General features: G+C 43.5%; 4 protein-coding genes and 1 long non-coding RNA gene across 6 annotated transcripts; 3 read left to right on the forward strand and 2 right to left on the reverse strand.

Annotated features, from left to right (window-relative positions):
- The first annotated feature begins 474 nt into the window (after window positions 1-474).
- IntS9 (integrator complex subunit 9) lies at window positions 475-10,016 on the forward strand. Its single transcript, XM_028320393.1, is given in 10 exon segments — window positions 475-681; window positions 846-1,037; window positions 1,647-1,849; window positions 4,815-5,004; window positions 5,664-6,248; window positions 6,727-7,013; window positions 7,465-7,571; window positions 7,574-7,795; window positions 8,318-8,513; window positions 9,617-10,016. Coding segments are annotated over 9 exon segments (1,980 nt in total). The 5' UTR covers window positions 475-672; the 3' UTR covers window positions 8,503-8,513; window positions 9,617-10,016.
- Window positions 9,806-13,189, reverse strand: LOC114364293 (leucine carboxyl methyltransferase 1). The gene is made up of 3 exons (XM_028320394.1): window positions 12,726-13,189; window positions 12,433-12,616; window positions 9,806-11,278 (listed from the first exon to the last, which is right to left on the reverse strand). Exons 1-3 carry the CDS (start codon window positions 12,942-12,944, stop codon window positions 10,725-10,727), a joined length of 957 nt encoding a protein of 318 aa, XP_028176195.1. The 5' UTR covers window positions 12,945-13,189; the 3' UTR covers window positions 9,806-10,724.
- Window positions 13,190-13,504: 315 nt separating this feature from the next.
- On the forward strand, window positions 13,505-14,989 carry LOC114364302 (uncharacterized; the record flags this gene model as incomplete). The annotated part of the gene is made up of 3 exons (XM_028320406.1): window positions 13,505-13,753; window positions 13,978-14,162; window positions 14,858-14,989. Coding segments are annotated over exons 1-3 (396 nt in total), but the record flags the coding sequence as incomplete, so codon positions are not given.
- Window position 14,990: 1 nt separating this feature from the next.
- On the forward strand, window positions 14,991-18,486 carry LOC114364283 (uncharacterized). The gene is made up of 2 exons (XR_003656836.1): window positions 14,991-15,098; window positions 16,076-18,486. It is a non-coding gene; the product is annotated as an uncharacterized LOC114364283 (long non-coding RNA).
- On the reverse strand, window positions 17,381-26,466 carry Hydr1 (abhydrolase domain containing Hydr1). Of its 2 annotated transcripts, none has more exons than XM_028320381.1 (7): window positions 26,183-26,466; window positions 25,251-25,420; window positions 24,238-24,463; window positions 23,528-23,723; window positions 21,846-22,036; window positions 21,380-21,485; window positions 17,381-20,828 (listed from the first exon to the last, which is right to left on the reverse strand). In XM_028320381.1, the coding sequence occupies exons 1-7, from the start codon at window positions 26,285-26,287 to the stop codon at window positions 20,635-20,637; spliced, it is 1,188 nt and encodes a 395-aa protein (XP_028176182.1). In that variant the 5' UTR covers window positions 26,288-26,466; the 3' UTR covers window positions 17,381-20,634. The 2 variants fall into 2 exon arrangements, with proteins under 2 accessions (XP_028176182.1, XP_028176183.1); XM_028320382.1 differs by lacking the exon at window positions 26,183-26,466 and adding an exon at window positions 25,801-25,889.
- Window positions 26,467-26,671: the final 205 nt, after the last annotated feature.

The following is a 26,671-nucleotide window of genomic DNA, read 5'->3' on the forward strand; positions in this document are numbered from 1 at the left end:
AAAAAAAACATACGGGTCGAATTGAGAACCTCCTCCTTTTTTGAAGTCGGTTGAAAAGGGACTTTTCGACCACTTTTCGACTGGTTTGCGATTATAATTTGCACTTTGTCTAGACCCACTGAACTTTCCTACCAAACTCATTGACAGAGGGGCGCTACCATCGTTCAAGTATTAAAGTTTCCACGTGGCAAAAATCGGAACAAGCGATTCGGTATTGACGGTGGCGCCCCGCTGTCAATCAATGTCAAATTTAACTTATTTTTAATCTGTTGTGACTCCAAACCCACAGATGTGGTCGGTGTTAATCTTCCTACTTAAACTAACCTAAATAATTTTTAATTTATTAAATTGACCATAATTTCCTTCCATTTTATCCCTTATAATTTAATTTAAAAAGGTTATAACTTATTAAAGCACACTTAAAACTTGGAACAGAACGCACGAGCCAAAAAGTCATTACGATAATGTCAAAATGACATCTGTCATCTATCAAATAATCGGCATCGGCATCATCTGTCTTCGGATGTTTTTGTTGAGTTGTGAATTTAGTATTCATCATATTTTTGGTTTAAAAAATCTACTTATTGTCTAAATATTGTACAAGATTGATTAAATTTAATAAGATAAATCTATGACACCCCAATATAGGTTAGAATAAAAGATCCAGGCACAATGAAACTGGTGAGTTCTGTGACAATTTTGAAGCATTATTCTCTAATTTTCTGACTGTCTCGCCCATACCTCATGTTTTGGCACGCGGCAGTCACACATATCATCACATGAATGGGACATTTTGCGTGTAAACAACGGGTAAAGTAAAGGTACCTGTGTGTGTGTGTTTTCAGTACTGCCTGAGCAGCGACGCGGCGAAGCCGTGCTTCGTGCTGTCGTTCAAGGAGCTGCTGATCATGCTGGACTGCGGGCTGTCGGCGCACTCGGTGCTGAGCTTCCTGCCGCTGCCGCCCGTGCCCAGCACACGCCTGGCCTCGCTGCCCGGCTACACGCCGCCGCACGTCAACGACCCGCTCTTGGAAGGGGTCAGTTCTAGTATATAAGTACCCTAACCTTGCTAAAACAAATGCTGTGTATACCTGTAATTGAGGTCTTATGTACGCATCATGTGTTAGTTAACCATGTTGTATTTAACTGTATGTGACTTTGTAGGTGTGCCTAATGAATGTTGTAAACAGTTCTAGAAAACAAAGTTGAAGAGCTTCTTAAAAAAAGAATTATTTAGTGCTAAACTTAAGGTCCTTTAAATATTACTAAATATTAGTAGTAATATACCTACTAATCATTATATTCATTGGAACTGAAAAATGCTTAGTAGAAAATCTAAGTAAGTTCTGTATTGTGTATGGAAATAAGATTACAAAAGGTAAAAAAAATTGTAAACACGAAGTGTGACTTGATTTTGAAAAGTTGGAAGGATGAACTCTGGATTAAAATGACAATTTAAGCCAAAGTTTAACTAGGGTGTAACATTTATTATGCCCACCATAGATGCCTAATTTTTAGTGACCCCTATGAAAACAAAATGCCTGTTATGGGTTACCATAGGGGTCTCTTAAAAATTAAGGATAGATGGTGAAAACGGGCATTAGTGTTATTTAAAATTTTTATTCACGAATAATAATTCTTTTCAGGAGCTGAAGGAATGCTGTGGGCGTGTGTTTGTAGACAGCATACCTGAGTTCTGCCCACCACTAGACAAAGTGGTGGACTTCTCTCAGCTCGATGTTATCCTCATATCTAACTACACCTGCATGATGGCGTTGCCTTTCATCACCGAGGACACCGGCTTCAAGGGCCAGGTGTATGCCACTGAACCCACTTTGCAAATCGGAAGGTATGTCTATAGGGAAAATGATACGGTGACATGGTTTTCAATATGTTGCCAGTTTCTTCTTCTTTTTTGATGATGTTGGCAATACACGTCGAGGTCGACTTGATTTGTGCCATTTTCAAGTATTTATGTGATCAAGTAATGATACAGGGTGACTTTTGTATCAGTATCCAAATTTTTTCCTGACATTAGGTATCGTTTATAGATGACATTTTTAATAAAAAATATGTAGGTCAAATTTTAACATCAACTATTTTTTTCCTAACCAATTAATAACGTAGTGTGGTTACCGCGCTTAGCGCGTAAACATTTTGCGGGAGAGCGGGTCGAGCGGAGAGCTGGCAACGTGTGGCAACGCTCGACCGGCCGGCCTGGCCGCGCGGCGCATCAATCAGTCGCCCGCGCAACCCATTACGAGACGCGCGTATCACTGCGCGCGCCGATCGTTCCGTCGTGCGGTCAACGTAACGATGTATTCGCAGCGCGAGTGTTATGAAATGATTCGGTGCTACATTTTAAGTGGAGAGAGTTTGAACCCGGCCCAGAGGAATATCTCAACTTCGTAACCAAGGACTAAACCCAACAGTGCCAAACCGGTGAACGATTTTAGCGGCAAACTGAAGCGAGATCCGCGAGCAAGTAGGTAAGTACCTACACGAGACGCGAAGTGCGAAATAACACTGTAGTTTTAAAATTAAATAAACTCAAAGACAATGTACAAAAGCGTGCAAGTCTGTCTGGAGAAAAATGGTATGCACTTTGGGCAATTATTAAAATACCTTCTCATAATTTGTTAGTATGTAGTTAGGTTAGTTAGGTTTGGTAAGCAATCTCAATTATTGCACATGAAAATAATGATGAACTTTTTAAATACCCCCGAATAGGTACACAAGAAAAGTAGTGTTACCGATACTCTCGGTGATTTTATTTTGTTTTTGATAGCGTAATTATTGTCGTAGGTATTTAATTTTTCTACCATAAATTAGTAAGTCTGTTTAATTAAAACTAATTACCACTTTGAAATCTTTTGCATTTTGACGGTCTCCTAATCCCGTGAAAGTATGAAGGGAAAATCTACAACTTATGAATCGTATCGCAATGAATGAAATGCGGCGCGGGCAGGCGCGTACGTGTGTGCGTGCGTAAGCGAGTGAGCGAGCCGTGACCACGGTGTAAGTGTTTTTTCAGACTGTTTCTGGGTGCTTTATTTTGAAGTTTTTGACGATACAAAAATAAAAAATACGTGTTTTGTCTTTCGCTTCATAGATTATTATATTAAAATTTGGATACTGATACAAAAGTCACCCTGTATAATGAAGGATGATAGATGATACCCCTTCCCACCCTTTGAGTCTCAGTAAAGTTGTGGTGCACTGTTTTGCTTCACTCGCCCACACTCATGCACGTTCACGAACACTTAATGGTTAATAATCCACCATTATTACACATTAATAGTCGCCCAAACACGAATTTGAGGAAATAAAATAAAACCGCTAACATGACGCTTCAGATTCCCGCCAAGAAGTCCGTTGCCAGTTTTAGTGCGGTATTCAATTAACTACACTCGCGAGCAAAACTATGGAATCACTTACATGAAGTTGTTTCCACGCGAACTTGTGTACTAACGAATTTGTTAGTAACAAAAAAAGTGGCACCATTTTAAAGATTTAACTTTTATCTTTAAATTGATACCCAATTCATTTAAATCACACCAGTATTTAAAAAGATATCCCGGCTGATGTGAAGAAGTAACGAAAAAGACATGTATGAACTGTTTGATACGTCGCGTGTTGCGGCCTATTTACCCCCTATAAAAGCACGCGTTTTTAGATTTTTGCTTTCACACGTTGATTCATACACATCTCCGCTTCTTTTAACACTTTACCTGGGATTCTACACCTTCAGAAGCAGCACAAATCGTTGCACTATTGCAAGAAAGGCTCAGCCAGCGGGCTGTCGCACGTCAGCGTCACATAAGCCAGTCCTGGGTTTCGAAAGTTTCAAGACGCTTTCGGGAGACTAGTGGCTTTATCCCGAGACCAAGTTCTGANGGCGGCCTGAGGAGCGATTTGTGCAGTGCTGGTTCGCTGAAACAGTGGCTTATGGGGGTGGCTTGCTCGACTGAACATCGAGATGTGTACGAGCAAATTGAAAGCGTGCTTATCGGTGACCTGCCGTCAGTTTCGAGCCTGTGGCAGGCCTTTTTGGAGTTAAATTCTATTGCTTATGTCTTAGACAAACTGTCTACTCGCTAACAGCTATCCTACGAACATTTCAGAGCTCTTACTGGACGTCGATTCCAGTCAAATGACGATTTCATAGAGAGGTTGACATGAAAAAACGGTCTTCCCTCTGCGATGTGCGCCGGCGCTGTTCAGAACTTAGTCTCGGGATAAAGCCACCAGTCTCCCGAAAGCGTCTTAAAACTTTCGAAACCCAGGACTGGCTTATGTGGCGCTGACGTGCGACAGCCCGCTGGCTGAGCCTTTCTTGCAATAGTGCAACGATTTGTGCTGCTTCTGAAGGTGTAGAATCCCAGGTCAAGTGTCAAAAGAAGCGGAGATGTGTATGAATCAACGTGTGAAAGCAAAAATCCGAAAACGCGTGCTTTTATAGGGGGTAAATAGGCCGCAAATCGCGACGTATCAAACAGTTCATACATGTCTTTTTCGTTACTTCTCCACATCAGCCGGGATATCTTTTTAAATACTGGTGTGATTTAAATGAATTTGGTATCAATTTAAAGATAAAAGTTTAATCTTTAAAATGGTGCCACTTTTTTTGTTCCTAACAAATTCGTTAGTACACAAGATCGCGTGGAAACAACTTCTTGTGAGTGATTCCATACTTTTGCTCGCGAGTGTATGTTGCCAGTTTAATACATAAATTATGACAAAAAAAAACTGTACGAGTTCGCATCACAAGAAGCGTGGTTGCAACCTGCATTGATTGAACCGGCTCGGCACAGGTTCTACCTGGAGGAGCTGGCGGAGTGGGTGTCGGGCGCGGGCGGCGCGGGGGGCGCGGGCGGCGCGGCGCGGCGCTGGAAGGAGCTGCTGCACGTGCTGCCGCCGCCGCTGTCGCTGGCCGCGCGCCCGCGCTCGTGGCGCCGCCTGTTCGCGCCCGCCGCCGTGGCGCGCTCGCTGGCGCGAGTGCGGGTGAGTGTTCTAATTTTTTTACGTCGGGCGATGCTTTGCGCATACCCACTGGGACGGGGACGGCCAGTGGATTATGTGGGAATCTCCCCGCCTGCCCACTGGAGCCCAAAGAAACGGAGCCGCGAGTTATTGTCCTAGCTCAGACGTTCGTCCGCAGCTCCGCCTCAGGCTAGAGCAGCGGTTCCCAAACTTATTTTGTCTACTGCCCACTTTGAGAATAAATTCTTTTTAGCGCCCCCATTTGTAGTCGAGTGTCGAGTGCTCAGTTGGTATCTAAGAGTCCTCCTAGTAAATGACGCCTCCCAAGCCTGTACACAATGTCCCGATTTTGTTTTTCTGGGTCACTTACCGCCCCCCTTTAAGCCTGCAGCGCCCACAAGGGGGCGTTATCGCCCACTTTGGGAAAGATTGAGCTAGAGGCTCGCTCACGAGCCTCTCCGATTTCGAGGGAACCCCCAATCCCCTCCTCCAGTTGTTTATGCATTGTGGCCCGGGCAAATGCCTCGACGGCCCCCGGCCCACTCAATTGTGGGTTTCGGGTTGCGACAGGCCCGCCGAGTTGACGAGACCTGCCGCGCAGGTGAGAAGTTAGCCGCCCGCGTAAATCCCTCATCGCACCCGGTGGTGCCGCCTCTTGACTTTTGGTTTTGTGTTTCAAGGTGGTCGGCTACGACGAGAAGGTGGACATCTACGGCGCGCTGGACGCGACCGCCGTCAGCTCGGGCTTCTGCCTGGGCTCGGCCAACTGGGTGCTGCGCTCGGCGCGCGAGAAGGTGGCGTACGTGAGCGGCTCGTCCACGCTGACGACGCACCCGCGGCCCATCAACCAGGCGGCGCTGCGCGGCGCCGACCTGCTGGTGCTGGCGGCGCTGACGCAGACGCCGGCGCACAACCCCGACCACATGCTGGGCGACCTGTGCGTGCACGCGGCCGTCACGCTGCGCGGCGGCGGCTGCGTGCTGTGCCCCGTGTACCCCAGCGGCGTGCTGTACGACCTGCTGGAGTGCCTGAGCGCGCACCTGGAGTCGGCCGGGCTGCAGCACGTGCCGCTGTACGTGGTGTCGCCGGTGGCGGACTCGTCGCTGGCCTACAGCAACATCCTGGCCGAGTGGGTGTCGGCGGGCAAGCAGGCGCGCGTGTACCTGCCCGAGGAGCCCTTCCCGCACGCGGCGCTCGCGCGCGCCGGCCGCCTGCGCCACGCGCGACACCTGCACGACGACGCCTTCAGCGGCGAGTTCCGCCAGGTGAGCGGTGGCTTATTCCACTATTCCCCGTTGACAATCCCCGTTATATTAGGATTTTATTTTTAACGTTATATGTAAGCTCCAATTAGAAATCGGAACCGAAACGGGACTTCATTTCTAAGAAAGGTTCGTCGTCCGACGTGACCGTCGGCGAAGTCGAAACCTTTTGCAGGAATCGAACCCGCTTCGCTTCATTTTTGTGTTTTTCTTTTTTTTTTTTGTGTCAAGACAGTGACACCAACTGGTGAGCGCGAAAGTGGTAGGAGGACTATCGCATTTGCACTCGTCAAGATGGCGCCACTGTAGAGTAAGGTCCTGTCAAAATCAAAATCAAAAGTATTTATTCAGTTTAGACCACAAGTGGCACTTATGAACGTCAAAATTATTATAGAAAATAATAAAAAAGAAAAGTCAATCGCCAGGGGTGCCAACTGTTAAGTATAAAATCGATAGCTCTCATTGAAGTGTTTGCTCGCAGCCGTGCGTGGTGTTCTGCGGGCACCCGAGCCTGCGCTTCGGCGCCGCCGTGCACCTGGTGGAGCTGTGGGCCGGCAACCCGGCGCACGCCATCATCTTCACGGAGCCGGACTTCCCGCACGCGGAGGCGCTGGCGCCCTTCCAGCCGCTCAGCATGAAGGCCTTCCACTGCCCCATCGACACGTCGCTCAACTACTCGCAGGCCAACAAGCTGGTGCGCGAGCTGCGGCCGCGCGAGCTGGCGCTGCCCGACCAGTACGCGCCGCCGCACCACCACCAGGCGCCCAGGTCCACACCCTTCACTTCCGATAAACTATTATGTTACATTTTTACTATAAAATTATCACTGTGACGGGATTTATTATTGTTATTTATGTGTTTTTGTGGCAAAAAATCCCGTGACAGTGGTAATCTTAACTACCGATTTTCGTTTCGTTCTATTCATTGTGCACATCGACAGCGTCACTAACGGTGCGAACGTTTTTAATCGACTTAAGGCCTATTCAAACCTGAGCGATATTCGCTGCCGCTGTGGGTAGAGGTACATGGCAGACTGTAGCGAATACCGTTTAGGTCTGAACAGTATTATTACCGCATAGCCACTGGGTTTTCTCTGCCGCAGACGGTAGCGAATACCGCTTAGGTCTGAATAGGCCTTTATAAAAACGTTCGTTGTAAGAACTATTTATTAGTCTAAACAAATAAAGAAACTTTGACTTTGTTCGGCGACTACGGGCAGGGCGCACATCAGCGCGGACGTGCCGACGGTGGTGGTGCGGCGCGGCGCGGCGCGCGCGTGCGGCGTGCGGCGACGCTCGGCGCGCGCGGTGCTGGGCGGCGCGCTGGCGGGCGCNGCGAGGAGCGCGCGCTGCGCTTGGCGCCGCTTTCCTGCGCGCTGGAGCTGCGCGACAGCCGCCTGGAGCTGCTGCCGGCGCCGCCGCCGCCGGGCGCCGGGCCGGCCGAGGCGCTGCCGCGGCTGCACTGGGGCTCGCTGGACGTGGACGCGCTGGTGCGCGCGCTGGCGAGGGAGGGCATCACGGACGCGCGCGTGGAGCGCGGCGCCGCCGCAGGTGCGTGTGTACGCCCGGCCCCCGAACGGTCTCCGGATTCCTTTCGGGACCTTTCGGGCTTATTCCACTATTCCCCGTTGACAATCCCCGTCAACGGGGATAAGTGATTTTTTTAATCCCCGTTAACGCCAATTGGAGCTTATAACGGAGAATAATGAACTTTTTAGTTCATTATTAGGATTTTATTTTGAACGTAATGGGGATTGATGAACTAAAAAGTTCATTATTCCCCATTATAAGTTTTAATTTAACGTTAATGGGGAATAGTGAACAAAAAGTTCACTAATCCCGTTTAAGGGGATTGTCAACGGGGAATAGTGGAATAAGCCCCCTTTCGTGGCGGTCGGGCGAGTGCGTTACGAAGGTGTCCGATCGATGAGCGACAGAAATGGCGTTGAACATAGCCGAGACGAGTGACGAGTGTCGATTTTCAAAGCGACATCCCGAGAAGTTTTTCCGCTGTCGATTCTGTCGCCGTCATTGAGAGGTGGATCCAAAATAAAAATATTTGATCGTGCACAGAGGGCGGCGCTGGGGGCGCCGGGGGCGCGGCGGAGGCGGGCGCGGACAGCTGCATCGTGCACCTGCCGCGGCACGACACGCTGTTGCACGTGGAGCGGCACGCCACGCACGTGTTCTGCGAGGGCCGCGCCGACGTGCGCCAGGCGCTGCGCCGCGCGCTGGCCGCCGCGCTGCCGCACGTGTGACGCTAATAAAGGTACACTCTTATTTTTTTACTAGCTTTCCGCCCGCGGCTTCGCCCGCGTGAAATTTCGTTTGTCGCAGATCGTCATAAATTATAGCCTATATGTTATTCTGGATTATGAACAATAATACTGTAAAGTACAAATCTTTCCTCTTTATAATATTAGTATAGTAGATTAAAATTTATAATATTATTGTTATCTTGAAAATTATAAATAACTTGAAAAAATCTTAGTTTGAGATGCGACTCTTACCGCTAAAAATTAAATAATTATTGTTATCTGTTTGTTCCCTGGCTTTTCATGTTAGGGCGACGGTGGAGGTCGACGAATGAATAAAAAATGTCATGAGTTAATATCGTTTATAATATAAACTTTATATCATAAATAAATGTTTAACGTTCACACGATACGGTAATAAATTACATTAAGTATCTATTTTAGCCAAATGCATAATAAATTAGGCGAAAAATTGTGGGCTTTTATAGGTGACAAATTTTTTATTCAACATTCATCCATTTTTTTCATTTTTCTTTCCAAAATCTTACCTGGAAGGCAAGATGGGAGTGATCAGCCGACTTGTTTACAATTTGTTTTGTCCATTACATTTATTTTTTTACTAACACATAAGGTTCATGCTTTTTTGGGTTTATGAACAGTGGCGGCGTAGCATAGGTTGGCACCCGGGGCGACACTCCCTCATAAGTCCGTTGGGTATACATATTATAACGGAATAGCGGGGCGTTTCGAAGGCGACAGATGTTAGAACGAAGTCATGAGCTATATGATAATCTCGCTCTTATGACATATTTGGCACCTGGGGCGGACCGCCCCACAGCCCCGCCCCCTTTACGCCGCCACTGTTTATGAAACTAACGCCCAGTAAGGGCTAAATCTAAGCAGTAATTTAGAAAAAAAAATATCTTAGGCAACAACAAACACCACCGATCTCAAAACATTTTTAATTGGTAAATAAGTACTACAAAATACTTGTTTTCACAGTTACATAACATTAATAGTACCTAACTAATACGCCTGAAAAGGTGGAACTAAGAAATGCCTGTTGTGATTCTTTGCTTAAATATGATAATGAAACCTAAATGTCATTGTTTTTCAGATGATCGGGAAGGGTGTTACTACAAGACTTTTTAAATTGTAGAATTATATCTGGATCTACTATTCTTAATGTTTGTATATATTTAAGTATAAGTTTAATAAAAGACTTGATAAAGATAAAATATTTACTCATTTTAAATAGTGATTATTTAGAATTGAACAGCTATAAACTACATTATTTCACTTTTGAAACTTGATTAGATGCAACATTCAGACATTAATCTAAAAATATAATTTTATCACATTAATTTCAGTGTCTACTTGTTATAAAATAAATCCTCGTTGAAGATAAACACTAGATGCCTCATCTACGTTTAATAAAAATAGCAACATAAATAAATATAATACATGTGACCTTTAATACTGCAATCACTCAATTTGCCCAAAACAAAACAAAAAAAAACAACTGAGAAGCATAACTACTATAATATGATAAAAGTGAAAGATAGGAGCCTTTTCAAACGAGCGATTTTACGGCAAGCGTCATGTGAGAAACCGCATTTTAGTCTAGAAATGACCGATTCTCGAAATGACTAACATAGTCTGACCAATTTTTGAAATTATAGAATGTTTGAAAATTATAAATAACTTGAAAAAATCGAACTGCCTATAGCGGGACTCGAACCCTTAACGCTAAAAAATAAATAACAATATAGAATGTCGTTAAAAAATATAACATTTCAAGAATTGTCATTAACACTATCACTATCTAAGAATCTGAATTACACGCACTTCTAATTCTTGTATCAACTTGAAACTTGGCAAATATGATAAGACAATATTAGTATAGTATTTACTTCTTAAAGGCCGGCAACGCACCTGTAACGCCCCCGGGCCTGCGGGTGTCGATGGGCGACGGTAAACATATTGGCCATAATAGCACTAGGCAATCAAAAATATTTAAAAAATCGCTACCGACAAAAGGCTCCCCAACGGTGTATTACAACAGTTTTTAACGTGTTTTCAAAGAAATGCACGATTTCACACAGTCACCATATTCGCCCATCGAAGGCGCAGAGGTAACTCCGGTAGTGCCACCGACCTCAATCTCGGATCAAAAATGACAATTAAAAGAATACGAACGCGACCGGGAGACGTCGGCGCGGCGCCTACGCGTTGAGGTCCATGTCGGCGAACATGTCGCCGCGCGAGGCCACGGTGAGCGCGTAGTGCGCGTGCAGCTGCTGCAGCAGCTCCTGCTCGTCCAGCGGCTCCAGGCGCTCCACGCGCGCGCGGTCGTCGTCGGGCAGCGCGCGCCACACGGCGCGCATGTCCCAGGCGCGCGCGTGCTCGAAGCCCAGCGCGCGCATGCGCTCGGCCTGCGCGGCGGGCTCGCGGCACAGGCGCTCGCCGGCCAGCGCGCAGCCGCGAGCCTCCAGGTTGCGCAGCATGACCTCGCCGAACTTGTCGGCCAGGTTGCACTGCTCGTACACCAGCAGCGCGGCGCGCGGGAAGGCGGCGGCCAGGTGCTGCAGCAGCGCGGCGGCGGCGTCGGGCCGCAGGTACACCAGCACGCACTCGGCCAGCAGCAGCGCCGGCAGCGCGCCGTCCGCGCCGCCCGCCGCCAGCTTGCGCTTCACCTCGCCCAGGCAGCGCAGGTCGCAGCCCAGCAGGTGGTAGCCGTCCGCGTGCAGGTCGCCCTCGCGGATGATCACCTCGCCGTCTGCGCGGGGCGTGTGGACGCGTTATTAGCCGTTTGCCTGACCTCGACCGCTCAACCATCTTTAGGGCCACAATGGACGTGCTACTTTTACCATCGACGATCGGCCCTATTTCCACCAAGGCAGAGAGAGCGTAGATTTTTTTAAAATCCCAACTAATATTATAAATGCGAAAGTAACTCTGTCTGTCTGTCTGTCTGTCTGTCTGTCTGTTACGCTTTCCCGCTTAAACCTCGCAACCGATTTTGATGAAATTTGGCATAGAGATAGTTTGAGTCCCGGGAAAGAACATAGGATAGTTTTTATCCCGGTTTTTGAAACAGGGACGCGCGCGATAAAGTTTTTCTGTGACAGACAAAATTCCACGCGGGCGAAGCCGCGGGCGGAAAGCTAGTAAAATTATAAAATTGAAGCAGTTTCTTTCACTTTAAACAACGCTAACGCTCTTTCCTGATTGGTCAAATTATTGTAGTGTGCGACGTGCGTGTGCACTCATGGATATGTACAGATAACACTCAAACATTAGTGGAAGCATGCACCACAATCAAGTTATTTAATAACAATCAGATTTCATTCTTCTGTCAATTTCAATAAATCTGAATGAAATCTGATTGGTTTTTCATAATATTTCTCTGCTCTGCCTAGGTGGAAACCGGGCCTTAGCTGCTTTTTAGAAACTGAATAACCACACCTTCCACACCACGCAACAGCCACAACAAGCTAGAAGCGACTACAAATGTAGCTGAAACATGCAGGTAACAGGTAAGACACACACACCTAGCCCACCACGTAAATCTTTAGTTTAGCTTATAATATTTAGTCTACACTAGTACAGTTTTAAGCAGAAAATATGGACGCATTTTTTTAATTTTAGCGAAAAATACTCAACTCGGTAGGCTAGTTGTCTGCACTGGAATAAGATTTACGACTAGGTGAGTTGGTGGCACTGAATTTGTTAAGAAATGAGAAAATATTAAATTTTCATGTGGTAGGGTAGGTACTTTTAATCTGCAATTAATGTACCATTAGATATGTACCATCCTAGACTGCCTAGCACTTAACACCATAAAAATTGAGTATTTATGAGAACTCTCAGCACAGCCCACTCTCTCTTAGCTAGACCACAGAGCCATACATAAATAGACATATTATTTACCTTCATTAGATATCTTCTCTAGCAACTGCTTATTACGCTTGATAATGTGGCACTTCTTAGCTGTGACTGAAGGAAAATCCAACTCAATAAAGTTAGCAACTGCCTGAGTAGAGTCTTTAAGACGCCAGTATAGTGTGTCAAATCCGCAGCCTAGGTTGATTATCTGACACTTGGTACCACACCTCTGAAACAAAAGATATATTATACTATTGTAGGTACTTTCATAGATTTTATATTTATGTTCTCCTTCCTCCCACTGTTATTTTTTTAGTTTTCATGGTAGATTTACTAACCTCTAAAAATTGGTGGATAAACATCTCCATAGCTCGGACTCTAGCGTAATAGCCACGGTTGATCTCCGGGGCCTTCCTGTCACAATGCTTTACAAAATACGAAATATAGTCATCTTTCCAATAGCCCAGCTCCACTGCGCATCTCTTACATTCTGAAGCATCGGTGTTTGTAGCAATGATAGCTTCGTCTTCAGCTGACCAAGAAATTATGTTATTCATGTTGTCGGCTTACAATTCATTTGGCATCGAACATTACAAAACACTGAGCTGAGGTATCAGTTTTAGTTTGATAGGCAGCAAAAGTTCACACCATTACAGAATATTTCATGCACTTCATGAAATAGAATTACAGAGATAAATAAATTAAACTGATTCCGAAATTTCTGTTTAGTTTCTTTGGTCGGTCGGTAATTTATTTTTTTCCATTCGTCACAGAATTCACAGATGAGACCAATATAAAGTTTTTTTTTTTTTTTTTTTTTATGGCAATCCGCGCAGTATGCGCCGTGCCAGAGTCGAGTAAAACGGGGAAACGGGGAAAATATAAAGTTACTCTATGGATGAGACAGAAATGTTTCCTTTTTTCATTAAATATTTTTTAATGTTTTGCTTTTTCAGGTAAAGGCAAAGGCATTATGCCATAGGCTCTAATCCATATCTGTGGCCATAGGTGTTGAGTTCAGACAAAAGTCAAAAGAAGATTTTGCCGTATGGGTCTATATCCAAAGCCGTAAAACCTCTATGAAAAAAAAAACTTCTTTTGACACATCAAAACAAATGTTTGTCTGTCAGTCTACTGTCAGTTCAATATAAAATAAATAGTAAACGTATTAAATTCTTTACTTTGTTAAAAAAATAATTTGGTCGTTCTTCTATTACACTATTAATGATAATAGGTACAATGTTTTTGTGCGATAACGATTAAGATACTACTTAAAAACTGAATAAAATGGCAGATAAATTTGACTGCCTACCTATTTTAGTAGTTAGTGCAAAGGATCAGAATTCTGCTAATATTATAATATCAGGTAATGTTTTCATAAAAAAAAATCTCAAGTCTCGTGCCCCATAGCGCCCCGTTTCCTATACTCCAACCAATGTTTTTTATTCAAAATAGATGTTTCTAACTTATGCAATCTTTTTATTATATTTAATTAGTTAACTTTATACATAATGCATTGTCTTGATTGCTTTAGAGTAGGTATATATTCATATGAAAAAAACTTAAGACTTCTGTCAAATTTTGTTAAAGAAATTATCGGCGATGACTCAGAAAATAGAACCGATGGAGATAATAATGCTAAGCGTGTATGGAAGCTGGTTAACAAGTACTATACTGCCGATGTGCAGTTCCACACAATCCTGGACGGACAAGAACTAGACACCCAACTTGCAGATGCTGTGGAAGCACACCTCATTTATCTGACTGCAGACGAGGTAACTTTAGCTTGATTAATGTTAAACAGTGACACATGTATTCACTCGTTCTCCAACTTTATAGAAATGGGAAAAGAAAGCAAATGAGCAATGTAATACTGTGCAGTGTTTGTTTAAATTCTGATTGCCATCAATAAATTTTTTAACTACCTACAGACTTTTTTGTACAGCATGTATTATTAGATTTTATTAGTAGTAGACCTCTTATTATTTTTGATTTGTTTATTATGTGACATTTTTGTTAAGTTTTTACATGCTGACATTTGTAGAGCACACATGCACTTATTTCGTATCTTGCATCAAAGATAGGCAAGTGATTATTTTTTTTTCAAACATCTGCAATATTAATAACGAATCTGTCAAAAAAAATCTGAGAAAAGTCAACCCAAAAAAAAGATAAAAAAATTTAAAGCCTACTACTAGGTCATAAATTAAAAAAAAACACAAATTTCACGATAACTTCTAAACTACGAAAAATCGTAGAACATACATGGGGGTAGAATCGACGTGCTGCTTTTTTACCCGACTTAGCGGGGGCACTACCGTGCCCCCAGACAGGTCTAGTCCTCCTCACCTATCACCTGCCTTCGGCTAGACACCTTACACGAAACACCCTGTATTATTAAAAGCTTATTTATTTTTCTAACCCTAGCACCTGAGCTACTGAATAATGAGTTTTCGTTGCTCGCTCGCAGTGTGCAGGCGACGACGCATCGGAGCTGATGCGGTCGCGGGCGCGCGGGCTGGGCGCGGCGCAGGTGCGCGTGGCGGCGGCGGACACGGCCGAGCCGGCGCCGGGGCTCGCGCGCGCCGCCGCCGCCGCGCGCCTCGAGCTCGTGGCGCTGCGCGAGCCCGACGCCGGCCTGCCGCGCGTGCGCGCCGCCTTCCACGCGCACGTGTGGCCCGGCCTCGTGCGCACGCCCCGCCAGCCCGCCGGTGAGTGTGTGGGCGCGTGCGATCGTACTACCCGTTCGCGCTAAGTTTGCCGGTCCGTGGAATGCGCGTGTCCCCCAACCGAGATTAAACGCAATTAAGTGTCTTATTTTACGCAAATACATATTTTTTCTCAATATTGATAAACAAAAAACATTTTCAATACAGTTTGCTATGATTATAGACGCTTTCCTTCGAGTGACGTCATATCGCCAGCGGCAAACTTATCGCGAACGGATAGTACGACATGACTGCCTGCCGAATTATTGACACAGGCAGGTTGAGATTGTGGTTGAGACGACTGATTTAATGCGTGTGCCGACTGGATGCATTTCTTATTGTTCTTTAGGTATTGGCAAATCTATTTTAAAATTGGATATTTTTTTAAGCTGATGTAGTATTTCTGGTAGCTCATACTGTAATTTGTACAATATGTATAATGTGTAATCCGCCCCGGGTGCCAACCCATGCTACGCCGCCACTGCTTTACGTGTCTTCCTTGAGTAGGCTATCCAACATGATATAGCTCGATGGGCGCCGCAGTGTAAACGTATTGCAGTCTGCCAATAGAGAGAGATGCGGCTCAACGTGACCACGACCGCTCTGCCAGGAGCGTAACGAATAAGAAAAAGAAGAACCACAGTATTGAGGTCGCACGGAAAATATTCGCTAAAAATTCCACTTTCGTTTGTAATTTTTTTCTGTGGATAATGCGTTTACAATTGGTGTACATACTTATTTACAAGCTAAAGTATCTAATCTAAATACTTTCATCATGCTTAGGTAAACCATGGAACCGATTTCGATTCGTTCGTTTCAGCCGAAAGACGGCCACTGCTGGACAAAGGCCTCCCCCAAGGATTTCCACAAAGACCGGTCCTGCGCCCCTCGCCTCGCACTAGGTGGACCGACGATCTGGTGAAGGTCGCGGGAGGTGCCTGGATGCGATTTCGATTATGGGCATTTAATTTTCATGACAGATTCTCGCGAGCCCGACCTCCCTTCGGCGGCGGAGTCGGAGTCGGCGGAGTCGGACGACGAGTGGTCGGAGTGGTGCGCGGGCCCGGGCGCGGAGGACGCGTTCGCGGCGGCGTTGGCGGCGCTGCCGGGCGCGGCGGCGGCGGCGCGCGCGCTGCCCGCCGACCGTGCCGAGCGCCTGGCGCGCGCCGAGAACTTGGTCGCGGCCTTCTGTCGCGCCCTCGGCACTCCGTTGGACTGACGTTAGTTATGTCATTTTATACAACTCTCTTATTCCGTGAGTCGATTGTGATTCTTATATTGATATTGATTGACTACCGCAGGTGTTTATTACGTGCCCAGATATTTGATTAACCACTTGTAGTGAGTGAATTCTCTGTATATTAGCTTAATATACAAACAGTGGAGTGGGCTTAATATACAAACGGTTTTGCCTATAAAGCTTAAATAAATATTTTTTAATCTCTTAAGTTCTTAATGTTTTAATACCGGTATCGTTACATTACAGCCAATGAGCTGCTGTCACAGTGACATTTACATAAGTAATGTCTCAATATCACCCTAGAAACGTCAGAATCACCGATTTATAGAGAATGGTCATAATAGAGCTCCGTGCGCTTTTATAGTGATTATTTGTATTGTAAATGAGGCAATATGTATATGTATGTACAAGTTAAATATCCAGTGTTTTATTTATGAGAATAGATCTACTGGCCTTCTAACAGTACCTAATTAAATATCACACACATAGACAGCAATTAATCGTGCAACAAATAAAACACAAAAACTAAAATCATCGTTTTATTGTGTTAGATTACATGTATAAGAGGCATGTCGGCACTGAATGTTCCAAACATCAGTAGTTTGCTTTGGAGCATTCACTAACATAATACCACAGAACTGCCTGTTGATAAAGACAAACTCAGCGTTATATCAACAAACTTAAGATTCGGGTAACTTCGACCTTTTATATTTTAAACTAAATTCTAAAGCTTTTGCTAAAGAGAAGTTATCCTACGTGTAAGCTCGAAATTTCAGCGTGGTTTTGAGAGCGCGTATGATGAAGCATTTGTGCTAAGCACTTACAACCATACAAACCTATTCATGGATCACATGATCACATCGCTTTGCCCTCAGACATGGTGGTTAGTTCGGGTTCCCGATACCGAATTAATGGATGTTATCAAGATTAAATTATTTTAATTCGACTTGATATTCGATTCCCTATAATGGATGTTAGGCTTCATGTAAACATGAGATGGATCCACATGCACAGCACTCATATAAATGTGATATGTACCTTTAAATTTGTTTATTTATTACGATCATGATTTAAGAAAAATATGTGCAATGGAGCCGAGATTCCTTTAATTGACACGGTCTTAAAGTTCTCCATAAAAGCGTTTAGGCAATTATGTAGGTAAGTATGATATGTGAAGTTTATTTACAGAATTGATATCAAATAAAGGCACTAATAATTGTGTAGATTTAGTTAACACTTGTTAAATCTTGATAAATTTGACATCCAAAGGCCTAAAATATTACTTTGAAAGTATTATTATTATTTCCAAATACAATCCAGGCGATGTCTTTGTTAGCTTATTTTAAAGGTTAGGTTACAGAATCCATTCTGTTAAAATACGTAAAAAAAACTTACAAAATATGTAACCATACATACTTATTAAAATACTTGTGGGTCCCGACTCCCGAATCAATCGAGGATTTCGTTTTTTTTTTTTCAAATCATGTTAATCCTTCAAGATATTCACTTGTTTGTATCTAATAATATCCACATTCCACACATTTCATCGGCGAAACATTCAAGGACACAAAAAATGTTAATACATAAATTCATTTTAAAATTATATAAATATAATATAAACTCAACAATTTACATAAAATTTGTCATTTTAAAAAACATTTAACAAACAACAGCAGTACCTACCTCTAAAGCCCTGTCTCTGAGCACGTAAAATTTTGTCCAATGACCCTAAGGATGGGTATCTTGGGGTCATTGGCAAAATTCTACGTGCTCGGCAACCAGACTATAGCATGAACAACTTTCGTCTTCGAATCGTTTGCGTATTCAACAAAATTCGATACACAACCTTCTAATTAAAAGATAACGTGACAATTTTGATGCTCAATATAAGTTCCGTGCCACCATTTTTCATACTAAGTTCACTTTACGACACGTTCACAAGGGCGCTGTTGTAGTTTTTGAACTAAATCTTTTGATGGCAATTCGAATACGCAAACGATTCGAACTCGAAAGTTTTTCGTGCTAGCCGTACAGTTTATAATAACTACTCCATAATGTTCTCGAGCGGCGCTGTGTAATAGTCTCCATGCACCAAAAGTATTGAAATTCACCTATTTTCTTACAAATAAAGGCAAAAATTTCAATTCCTGTTAGAAGCACAAAAATATTTAAAAGTAAAAAGATATCGCTAAATAAAAGGTCATTGACTTTGATGAAAAGCATTAATGAAAAGCTCAGTGGTGGAAGTCGATATAGAAAAATTGATTTTTTCTAAGAGACACACGGGCATGACGAAACAAGTGTAAAGGTTCCTTGTCAGGACTATGGAATGGTTAAAAGTATTAAATGTGATATTTATGTGGTAAAATAAAATTTATAAACCAAAATATTGTTTCTTTGTTAATCGTCTGTTTCAGATGAAATTGTACTACCATCGGCGTTTGCTTAATAGTGTACCTACATGTAACCGGTGCGTGACTGTTTAAAGTGCATCTTTATGTAATTTTTAAGCTGACAATGTTAACCATCACTATTGTTTCGTTTAACACATTTCATACTTTATTAATTAAAATTATTTTTCTATTATATTCAATAATTAAAATTTAGGTAATTAATAAACACTGATTTTGCTACTTATTTTAAGAGGTAGTTTAAATTTTCATGATATTTACAATAAAGTCAAGGATTTTTCAAAATATTTGCGGAGTTAAGCGTCGTACGGAAAATTCGCCAAAATTTGACTATATCATAGGAATCAGGTGAAAAAGACTATAATAAATCAACCGACAGTGAAGTGAAAAAATCCGAATTACCTATGTTTGGCATAAAACAAAATGGCGACCAAGTCGCAAGCCGGGGCGAATGTCATAAAATGACACGTGACAAGTAGTGAAATTATTGCGGGGTCAATGAACTTTTATTCAGATTTATTTCGTTCATACCTACTCGAGATTCAGAACTTACGATAGCTCGAGTAGCGATTGTTGTTCCATTACTATCGAATGGTTCTGAATTAACTATTTATTTCGTTATTTATAATAAACGCTGTATGAATCTCGTCTTATTTTTTTTTTAATATTTAACGAGTATAAAATTAGCTTAAACTTGTATAAACATTTGAAATGCACCAATATTCCTAACTAAAACTATTTTTATGTAAATATAATACTCTCACTCGATTCCTTCGTTCCCTGTGCGTGATTCATAACGCTAATTTAACGCCCGTATTCACAAACGATGATGCTTAAGTAAAGCAGCAAATCGAACGCACAGAGTTGAATAGGGCTCTGCGATTGGTTCATGTGCCACCCTGTCTACGCGCCCCGTGAGACCTCATAGTAATGTTTGTGAATATGGGCGTAAAAGTACTTAATTTTAAACAGATGAAAAGAAGAGCGGCTCGTAATTCCATATAATATTAACTCTTTTTATTTAATTATTATCATTAAGTTTTGCCATGGACGGTATCAGCAACTTATTGTATGGCATCATGTCGAAGTATCGAATTTTATTTTTATGATAAACTATGGAATCATTTTAAGCTTACTTAAAAGTTACCGACTACCGTCTAAAAACGAATGCTTTAATTATGCATCTCAGCTACTGACAAAAAGTGTTTGTGTGAAAACAACAAATCTTTGAAAGAAGGGTGTATTCTCCTCAAATTCCAGAATACACTAAACCATGAAATATTCAAGAACCGAGAGGCATAATCAAATTACTGCTGGATTTGATTATTCACCAACATTATTTGTACAGGATCGTTTCTTTAACAGCGTACGCAACTTACACCCAAGAGACGAAGTCTCGAACTTCAAACCCTTAAACTATGATATCACAATATTATTGTTGTTCGCAATGGATAAACTACGCCCTTAATTCATTTATATTGCGTCCGGTCCGCAATCAGCTCTCAGTATGGTCTTATCAACAGATGCATTAAATAGAAATCGTCGCTCACAGCGGTAGGCCCTCAATATTTCTAAAATACTTTGTATGAACGAGTCAGGGGCGCGGAATTCCAAGTGTACAGCGATGACGAGGAGTTGCTCCGAAGAGGAATGAGGGCTATTGTTTTAGCGCTCACCAGTTAGCACAGTGGCACCAACTGGTGAGCGCTAAAGTGGTAGGAGGACTATCGCATTTGCACTCATCAAGATGGCGCCACTGTAGAGTAAGGTCCAGTCTATCGCCAGGGGTGCCAACTGTTAAGTATAAAAACGATAGCCCTCATTCGGAGCACATCCTCATAAACGGCATTCCGATACGGTTGCACAAGAATGCGTATTGCGGCGCTCCCTAGGAGAGGGCGGGGTCGCGGCCGGGGCGCCGCAGCAGCGCCGCGAAGTACTGCTGCGCCAGGCGCGCGATGTAGTGGTGGCTGGGCGGCGCGCTGGTGGGCCACCAGCCCTCGAGGAAGCCGATGTGCCCGCCTCGAGCCGTCACCAGCAGGGCCACGCTCGGACTCTCTTCGGCTTCGCGAACGGGAATCGCTGGTAAAAGAAATTGACGATGAAAATGACTATAGTAAAATATTCTTGGACATGACACACCGCGCGCCGTCACAAAATAGAAAAGTACGAAGCTAAAGCAGGCCTCCGTCACTCGCCTATGCCGGCCGAGACAAAGGATAATTACCTACAGCGCGCGACAACTCCGAGTTGCAAATCAGTCGGGCGGGGCCGCCACGCGCCTGCGAGTACGCCAGTGTAGGATACCGTAGTTGTTCGTCGTTGCCACAATATATTTCAGAAGCAAGCAATTTCTTCATCTAAAGTCACTTTTAATATTTTCTTCTAAGGAATTTTTATTAGGTAAGAAATTTTATAACACATGAGTTAAACTTACTACTACTCTTATGCCCGTTTTCACCATCAATCCCATTTTTAAGTGATTCCTATATGTAAACAAAATTCCTGTTATTTGTTACCAAGGGTCACATAAAAATAAGGGATTGATGGTCACAGGAATCATCTTAGGTGTAAAAGCATATAAAAATGATTACTTAATATTACTTTCCTTGTTATAATTTTACTGAACTCACCATCGAGTGGCTGGAAAGGGTCATCAGCAGCACATAGGCACAACAGAGGCACACGGACTTTCGACAACTTATCGCGCAGTGTCGCCGCGCGGTAGTACGCTTCCACCTGTCAAGTAAACAAAAACAAACACGGATTCCATCAGTCGCTATCGACTTGTTGCGTTCGTGATAACTTCAACAACTTTTAAGTTCCGGATAATAATATACTTAATTTAATGAAATAACATAAGTATGTTAAATAAGTTAAATACTCATTTGAATATTTATAGTGCTATGTTTAGAATAAAATATGAAAAAATATAAAGTGTAAAATAAAATATCAACGAGATTTTTTACTCTTCAAATCGATTCTTGTTAATAATAAAATTAATTTGTTTGTTAGTATCCCAAACAGGTATAAAGCTCGCCCTACCAGTATAAAAACGAACAAAGCACAAGACTAAGTGCGGGCGCAAACAACGCTCACCGATCCGAAGCCGAAGTGCTTGGTGGTGAAGGCGGCGTCGAACTCGCGCACGGAGCGGCTGCGCTGCACCGCGGCCCAGTCCCACGGGCCGGCGCGCAGCGGCGCGTGCGCGCGCAGCGTGTTGCGCAGGTTGCGCGCCATGTGGTACGACAGCAGCGCGTTCAGCGGCGGCCGCTCGATGCACTCCGAGCCTGCGGACCACACGCGTCAGCACTGAAGCCTGCTCCGTGAGCACGTACAATTTTGTCCAATGACCCCAAGCTACCCATCCTTATCGCTCGCGCGTAATTATATTGCTGTCACGACTGTGCGACGGGCGCCCGCAGTGAGTGTGCGAGCGCAACAGCAACATAATTACACGCGAGCGATAAGGATGGGTAGCTTGGGGTCATTGGACAAAATTCTACGTGCTCACGGACCAGGCTTTAGTAATGTACAAGGCTCGAGGCTTCCGAGTACTTTTGCCGAGAGCTCACGAGTCGTTAACAGGGCTCGCCTCGTTTGTATGAAGGGCGACGACTCGGAAGTCTTTTTTAGAGTTCGAGCCTTTTTCGGGGCTCGCCTCGTTTGTATTAAGCTTGGAGTCTTTCGCTGAGCTCGAGCCTTTTTGAAGGCTCGAGCTCTTTTAACCCTAGAGTGCTCGCGCTATGAGCATTTTGCCGCCCTCGGCAAAAAAATCGAGTTATTTTCTACATGATGCGTTTGTCAAAGTCAAGCGTTTCAGTAGCTGCCTCCCCATACTTCACCTCCATGTATTAGAAATTAGAAGAAGTTTAGTGCGCAGGTGACCGCAATAGAGAACGATTGTTGAACGTATGTCACGTTTTGCGGCAAATTGCTCACTGCGCGACTACTGACGTAAGTTAAATTTGTGTGTTTGGTTTTTAGTGTTGTTGGAAGATTATTAGTTTTCATTGCGTATAATGTTGTTTTGACATTAATGACGTCATAAAATTGATAATTACCATTAGTGCTTAATTTATTTCATGTCGTTTTCGGTAAAATTCACGTAAAATACAAAAAAATGAAAAAACAAGGAAGATGTCGGATTTCGAAGAAGCTGGTGCACTAAAATTAGTAGAAAATGTATACTAAAGTTGTAAATAAAGTAAACATAGTCATTACAATACTGTTATAGAACAATCAGCGGCAGAATCTGAAAATGATGTGCCAAGGGTGCAGTAGTTGTGCAAATTTACTGTGCAACGCACATTAAATGCACATGTGACAGGCCTGTTTTGTTGAAGCACATGTCATAGATGAAGAAAACCTTTAAGTGTGCTAATAAGTTTAATATTTGATGATGTATGATGGTAAAACAATGTTTTTTCTATGATTTCTATAAATATTTCCTAACATTTTCAAAATATGTTTTTTTCTTTAAGTTTTAGCCACAAATCTTTAATGAACGTTATTTTCTAATAGTGTATGCTTTATTCTATCAGTTTTAACTGATTTTCATATTTTTAAACTGTTATTTGACACACAACCGGACTTGTAAGTTTGGGCGGCAAAATGCTCATACGCGAGCACTCACGTTTCACGGAAAGGCGCGACTACTCTAGGGTTAAAGCCTCGAGGCTTCAAAAATAGGACTCGACGCCTCGAGTCTTGTACATCACTAGTCAGCACTCAGCCGCTGCACAGCGCCGCCCCTCCCGTCGCGGCCGCGCCGCACTCACCTTTGACGACGTCGAGCGGCGACGACACCACGAGCGCGGCGTCCACGCCGGAGCGCTCGCCGTGCTCGGCCAGGTAGTGGCCCAGGATGAGGCCGCCCAGCGACACGCCGGCGCACAGCAGCGGCCCGCGCCCGCGCACCGCCGCCACCACCTCCGCCAGGTCCGCGTGGCTCACGGCGCAGTACAGCCGCGGCGTCTGCGCGCCGGACAAACATTCACAGACGGATCGGTTTCATACAGATACGCATCGTTATTACGAATCCTATGTGACGGTGAGTCGGTGACACCGAGTGGCGGTGTCGTCGAGCCGTATCTTCAACGGCAGGCGGACGACTCTCACGAGCGTCACAGAAGTGCTCAAAGAAGGAAGAACACAGAGACAAGCTAATAATGAGGGCTATCGTTTTAGCGCTCACCAGTTAGCGCCACTGTAGAGTAAGGTCCTGTCACTTGCTAGTAGCGAAGACAGTGGCACCAACTGGTGAGCGCTAAAGTGGTAGGAGGACTATCGCAATTGCACTCATCAAGATGGCGCCACTGTAGAGTAAGGTCCTGTCAATCGCCAGGGGTGCCAACTGTTAAGTATAAAAACGATAGCCCTCATTAAATTATTAACCCAACGCTCCCACAACGCCCACCGAGTTCCCTCAATGAGACGAGCTACCGTCTACCACAGTTCGTCTCGCTCGGAGCGGGGCGGGGCCACTGACCGTGAGCGGCAGGCCGCCGAGCCCGCGGTTGTTGAACACGACGCAGCGCGCGCCCAGCGCGGCGGCGGCGGCGGCCAGGCAGCGCACGTAGTCGGCGCGCGAGTCGCCCGTCAGCCCCGGCAGCACCAGCAGCACGGCGCCCTCGCCGCCCGCGCCCGCCGCACCCTCCGCGCCCTCCGCCCAGTCCAGCGCCACTTGTCCGCCGTCCGACAGCTGCAGTATCTCCCTGCAGGTGACGAATCATCTTGTGTACGGAATACTATTTAAAAAGTAAAAACAAATAAAAAAATATTACAAAAACAACTCAACTAGGTACCTAGGTTTCATATTTAAATGAGTGGTAATTAAACCGGCTTCTTTTGAATACCATTTTTGTCCTCTGACTGAATTACTAAGTCAGTCACCATCAATGCGTTTCCATGTAAGCTTCTCTGTAAATACAGCTTAGTGTGGTAGGCCGTATACAGAAAGAAAACCGGAAACTTATAAGCGCTTGGAAAATATATGTACGCGCGCCGATAAGCACTGAACGGCGCCGACAACACGCGCTGGTCAGCGCTGGACGCTGCCATTTAAAATGACATTCATTTTTAAGGCGGATTAATCCGTCGTTGACGGTCAACCTGATGTACGCATGTATCCGTCATTGGTTTTGAAAAGGTTAAGTATGGATCAAACAAAAAGGATTGATTCTACTGCTCGAATGCAACAACTTTCCCAAAGAAACAATATCATTTAAAAAAAAAGTGATTAATTATGATAATTTGTGTCCCATCAAAAACATAAATGTGAAATGAGAGCCAAGTTCAATATTATGATACATGCCTTGGTTGTTGACTTCAACAACAAAAAAATGAGATCTAAATGGGTGCCAAGTTCAATGGTCAATTTTGAGTGAAATTTTGAGCAATCTAAAATCAACTGGGGCTGAAAAGGGACTAGTGCCCGTTTTCACCATCAATCCCTAATTAATTAGTATAGCTTTTCTGTACAAAATGTAGTTTGAGAGCTACCGGCGATATTTGACTGCAGGCAGCAGTCGAGTACGTAGCACGGACCCGATGACTGTCTGCAAGCGTGACTCCAGACACCAGGGTGTGGGCCAGTAATGCTCGTTCAATAACGGCACATTCTCTTCTAGGAATTCACGAAATTCACCTTTTCGGCATATCAGTATAGGTTTCTGGAAATAAAATCAGCATGTTAATTCCATGGTTAATTCTGTATTTTTGGAACCAGCATCTTCAATGAAACTTTTCTACTTAAACTTATTAATATCTGAATATTTTTAACTGTTTTAATATAAAGGATATTAAAGGTACAAAGTATGTAAACAACCAAATCTGTATAAATAATTCAAGTGTAATGGATAATAGATATCATATGTTTAACATAAAAATGGCACATAATTATAACTCTTATGTAAAGATTTGTTTAAGGCAGGCATACTTTTCCATTTCTACTAATCATAGATGAAAGTATGCACTATGCAACATTAAAATACAAGTTAATGAAACTTAATGTAGTTAATAACAATAATTGTAGTATGTTATCAAGACATACCATATATGTATTATGACCATAGATGAACAAATGGAAGTATGTAATTTTGACATGCATCTAGCCAAGTGGGACACTCAACCTAACTTGATAGTTATCACGATGTTTTTCCTTATTAGTGGACCCACATGTAGTGAGATCCAAAATAAGAACTTCCTGTTCTTGCAAGTGTTGTTCCCGATCCAAATAGGTAAATGTTTAGTCACCAATGGGTTATTCTCATCTTGAAAGTCTAGTAGGTAGGTATCTACTACAAAAGCTGGCCTTGATTAGGGCCTAAACATTTGAATGATAAAAATCAATAATTTATTGTATTTTAACACTATAAGTCACTTGTCTGAATCATGTATAGTAGGTACCTATTCGATAAGATAATTCATTTTACCTTGACAGCTTCCACTAGATAGTAGGTTAGGTATATTACGGATAGTGATAGGCCCACCAAAACTTCTTTTTTTACCTCAAAAATGTACATAAACAAACCAAACATGCTTAAAATGTATTAAACAATTCCAAAATAAAGTTAAAGTTTACCAAAAGTAACAACTAGATAGTAAAATAAATCTAAACAAGACAAATGCCTAAATCTACACTAACACATGATGCCGACTGTTTCTTTTCTTTTCACTCACTGCTGCAAGCACACAGATGACAATGACAGCAGTTATGAACATGACAGCGTCAGTCAATGATGATGACAGCATCAGCTGTCACACAAAACTTAACTTTTTTGATGTTGGCAATTCACGTCGACTTTCAGCCGATTTTAATTTAAGATTTTAACCGTATTATAAAACAATACCTCGAAAAAAGTCTATCGATTTTCAATTCGATCAAAAAGTGCAACTTGTCTAAAGTTGTTAACTTTACTAAT

The sequence above is a fragment of the Ostrinia furnacalis genome, unplaced genomic scaffold (genome assembly GCF_004193835.3).
Source record: "Ostrinia furnacalis isolate ACB-3 unplaced genomic scaffold, ASM419383v2 OfSCF7368, whole genome shotgun sequence".
NCBI classification, from domain to species: domain Eukaryota; kingdom Metazoa; phylum Arthropoda; class Insecta; order Lepidoptera; family Crambidae; genus Ostrinia; species Ostrinia furnacalis.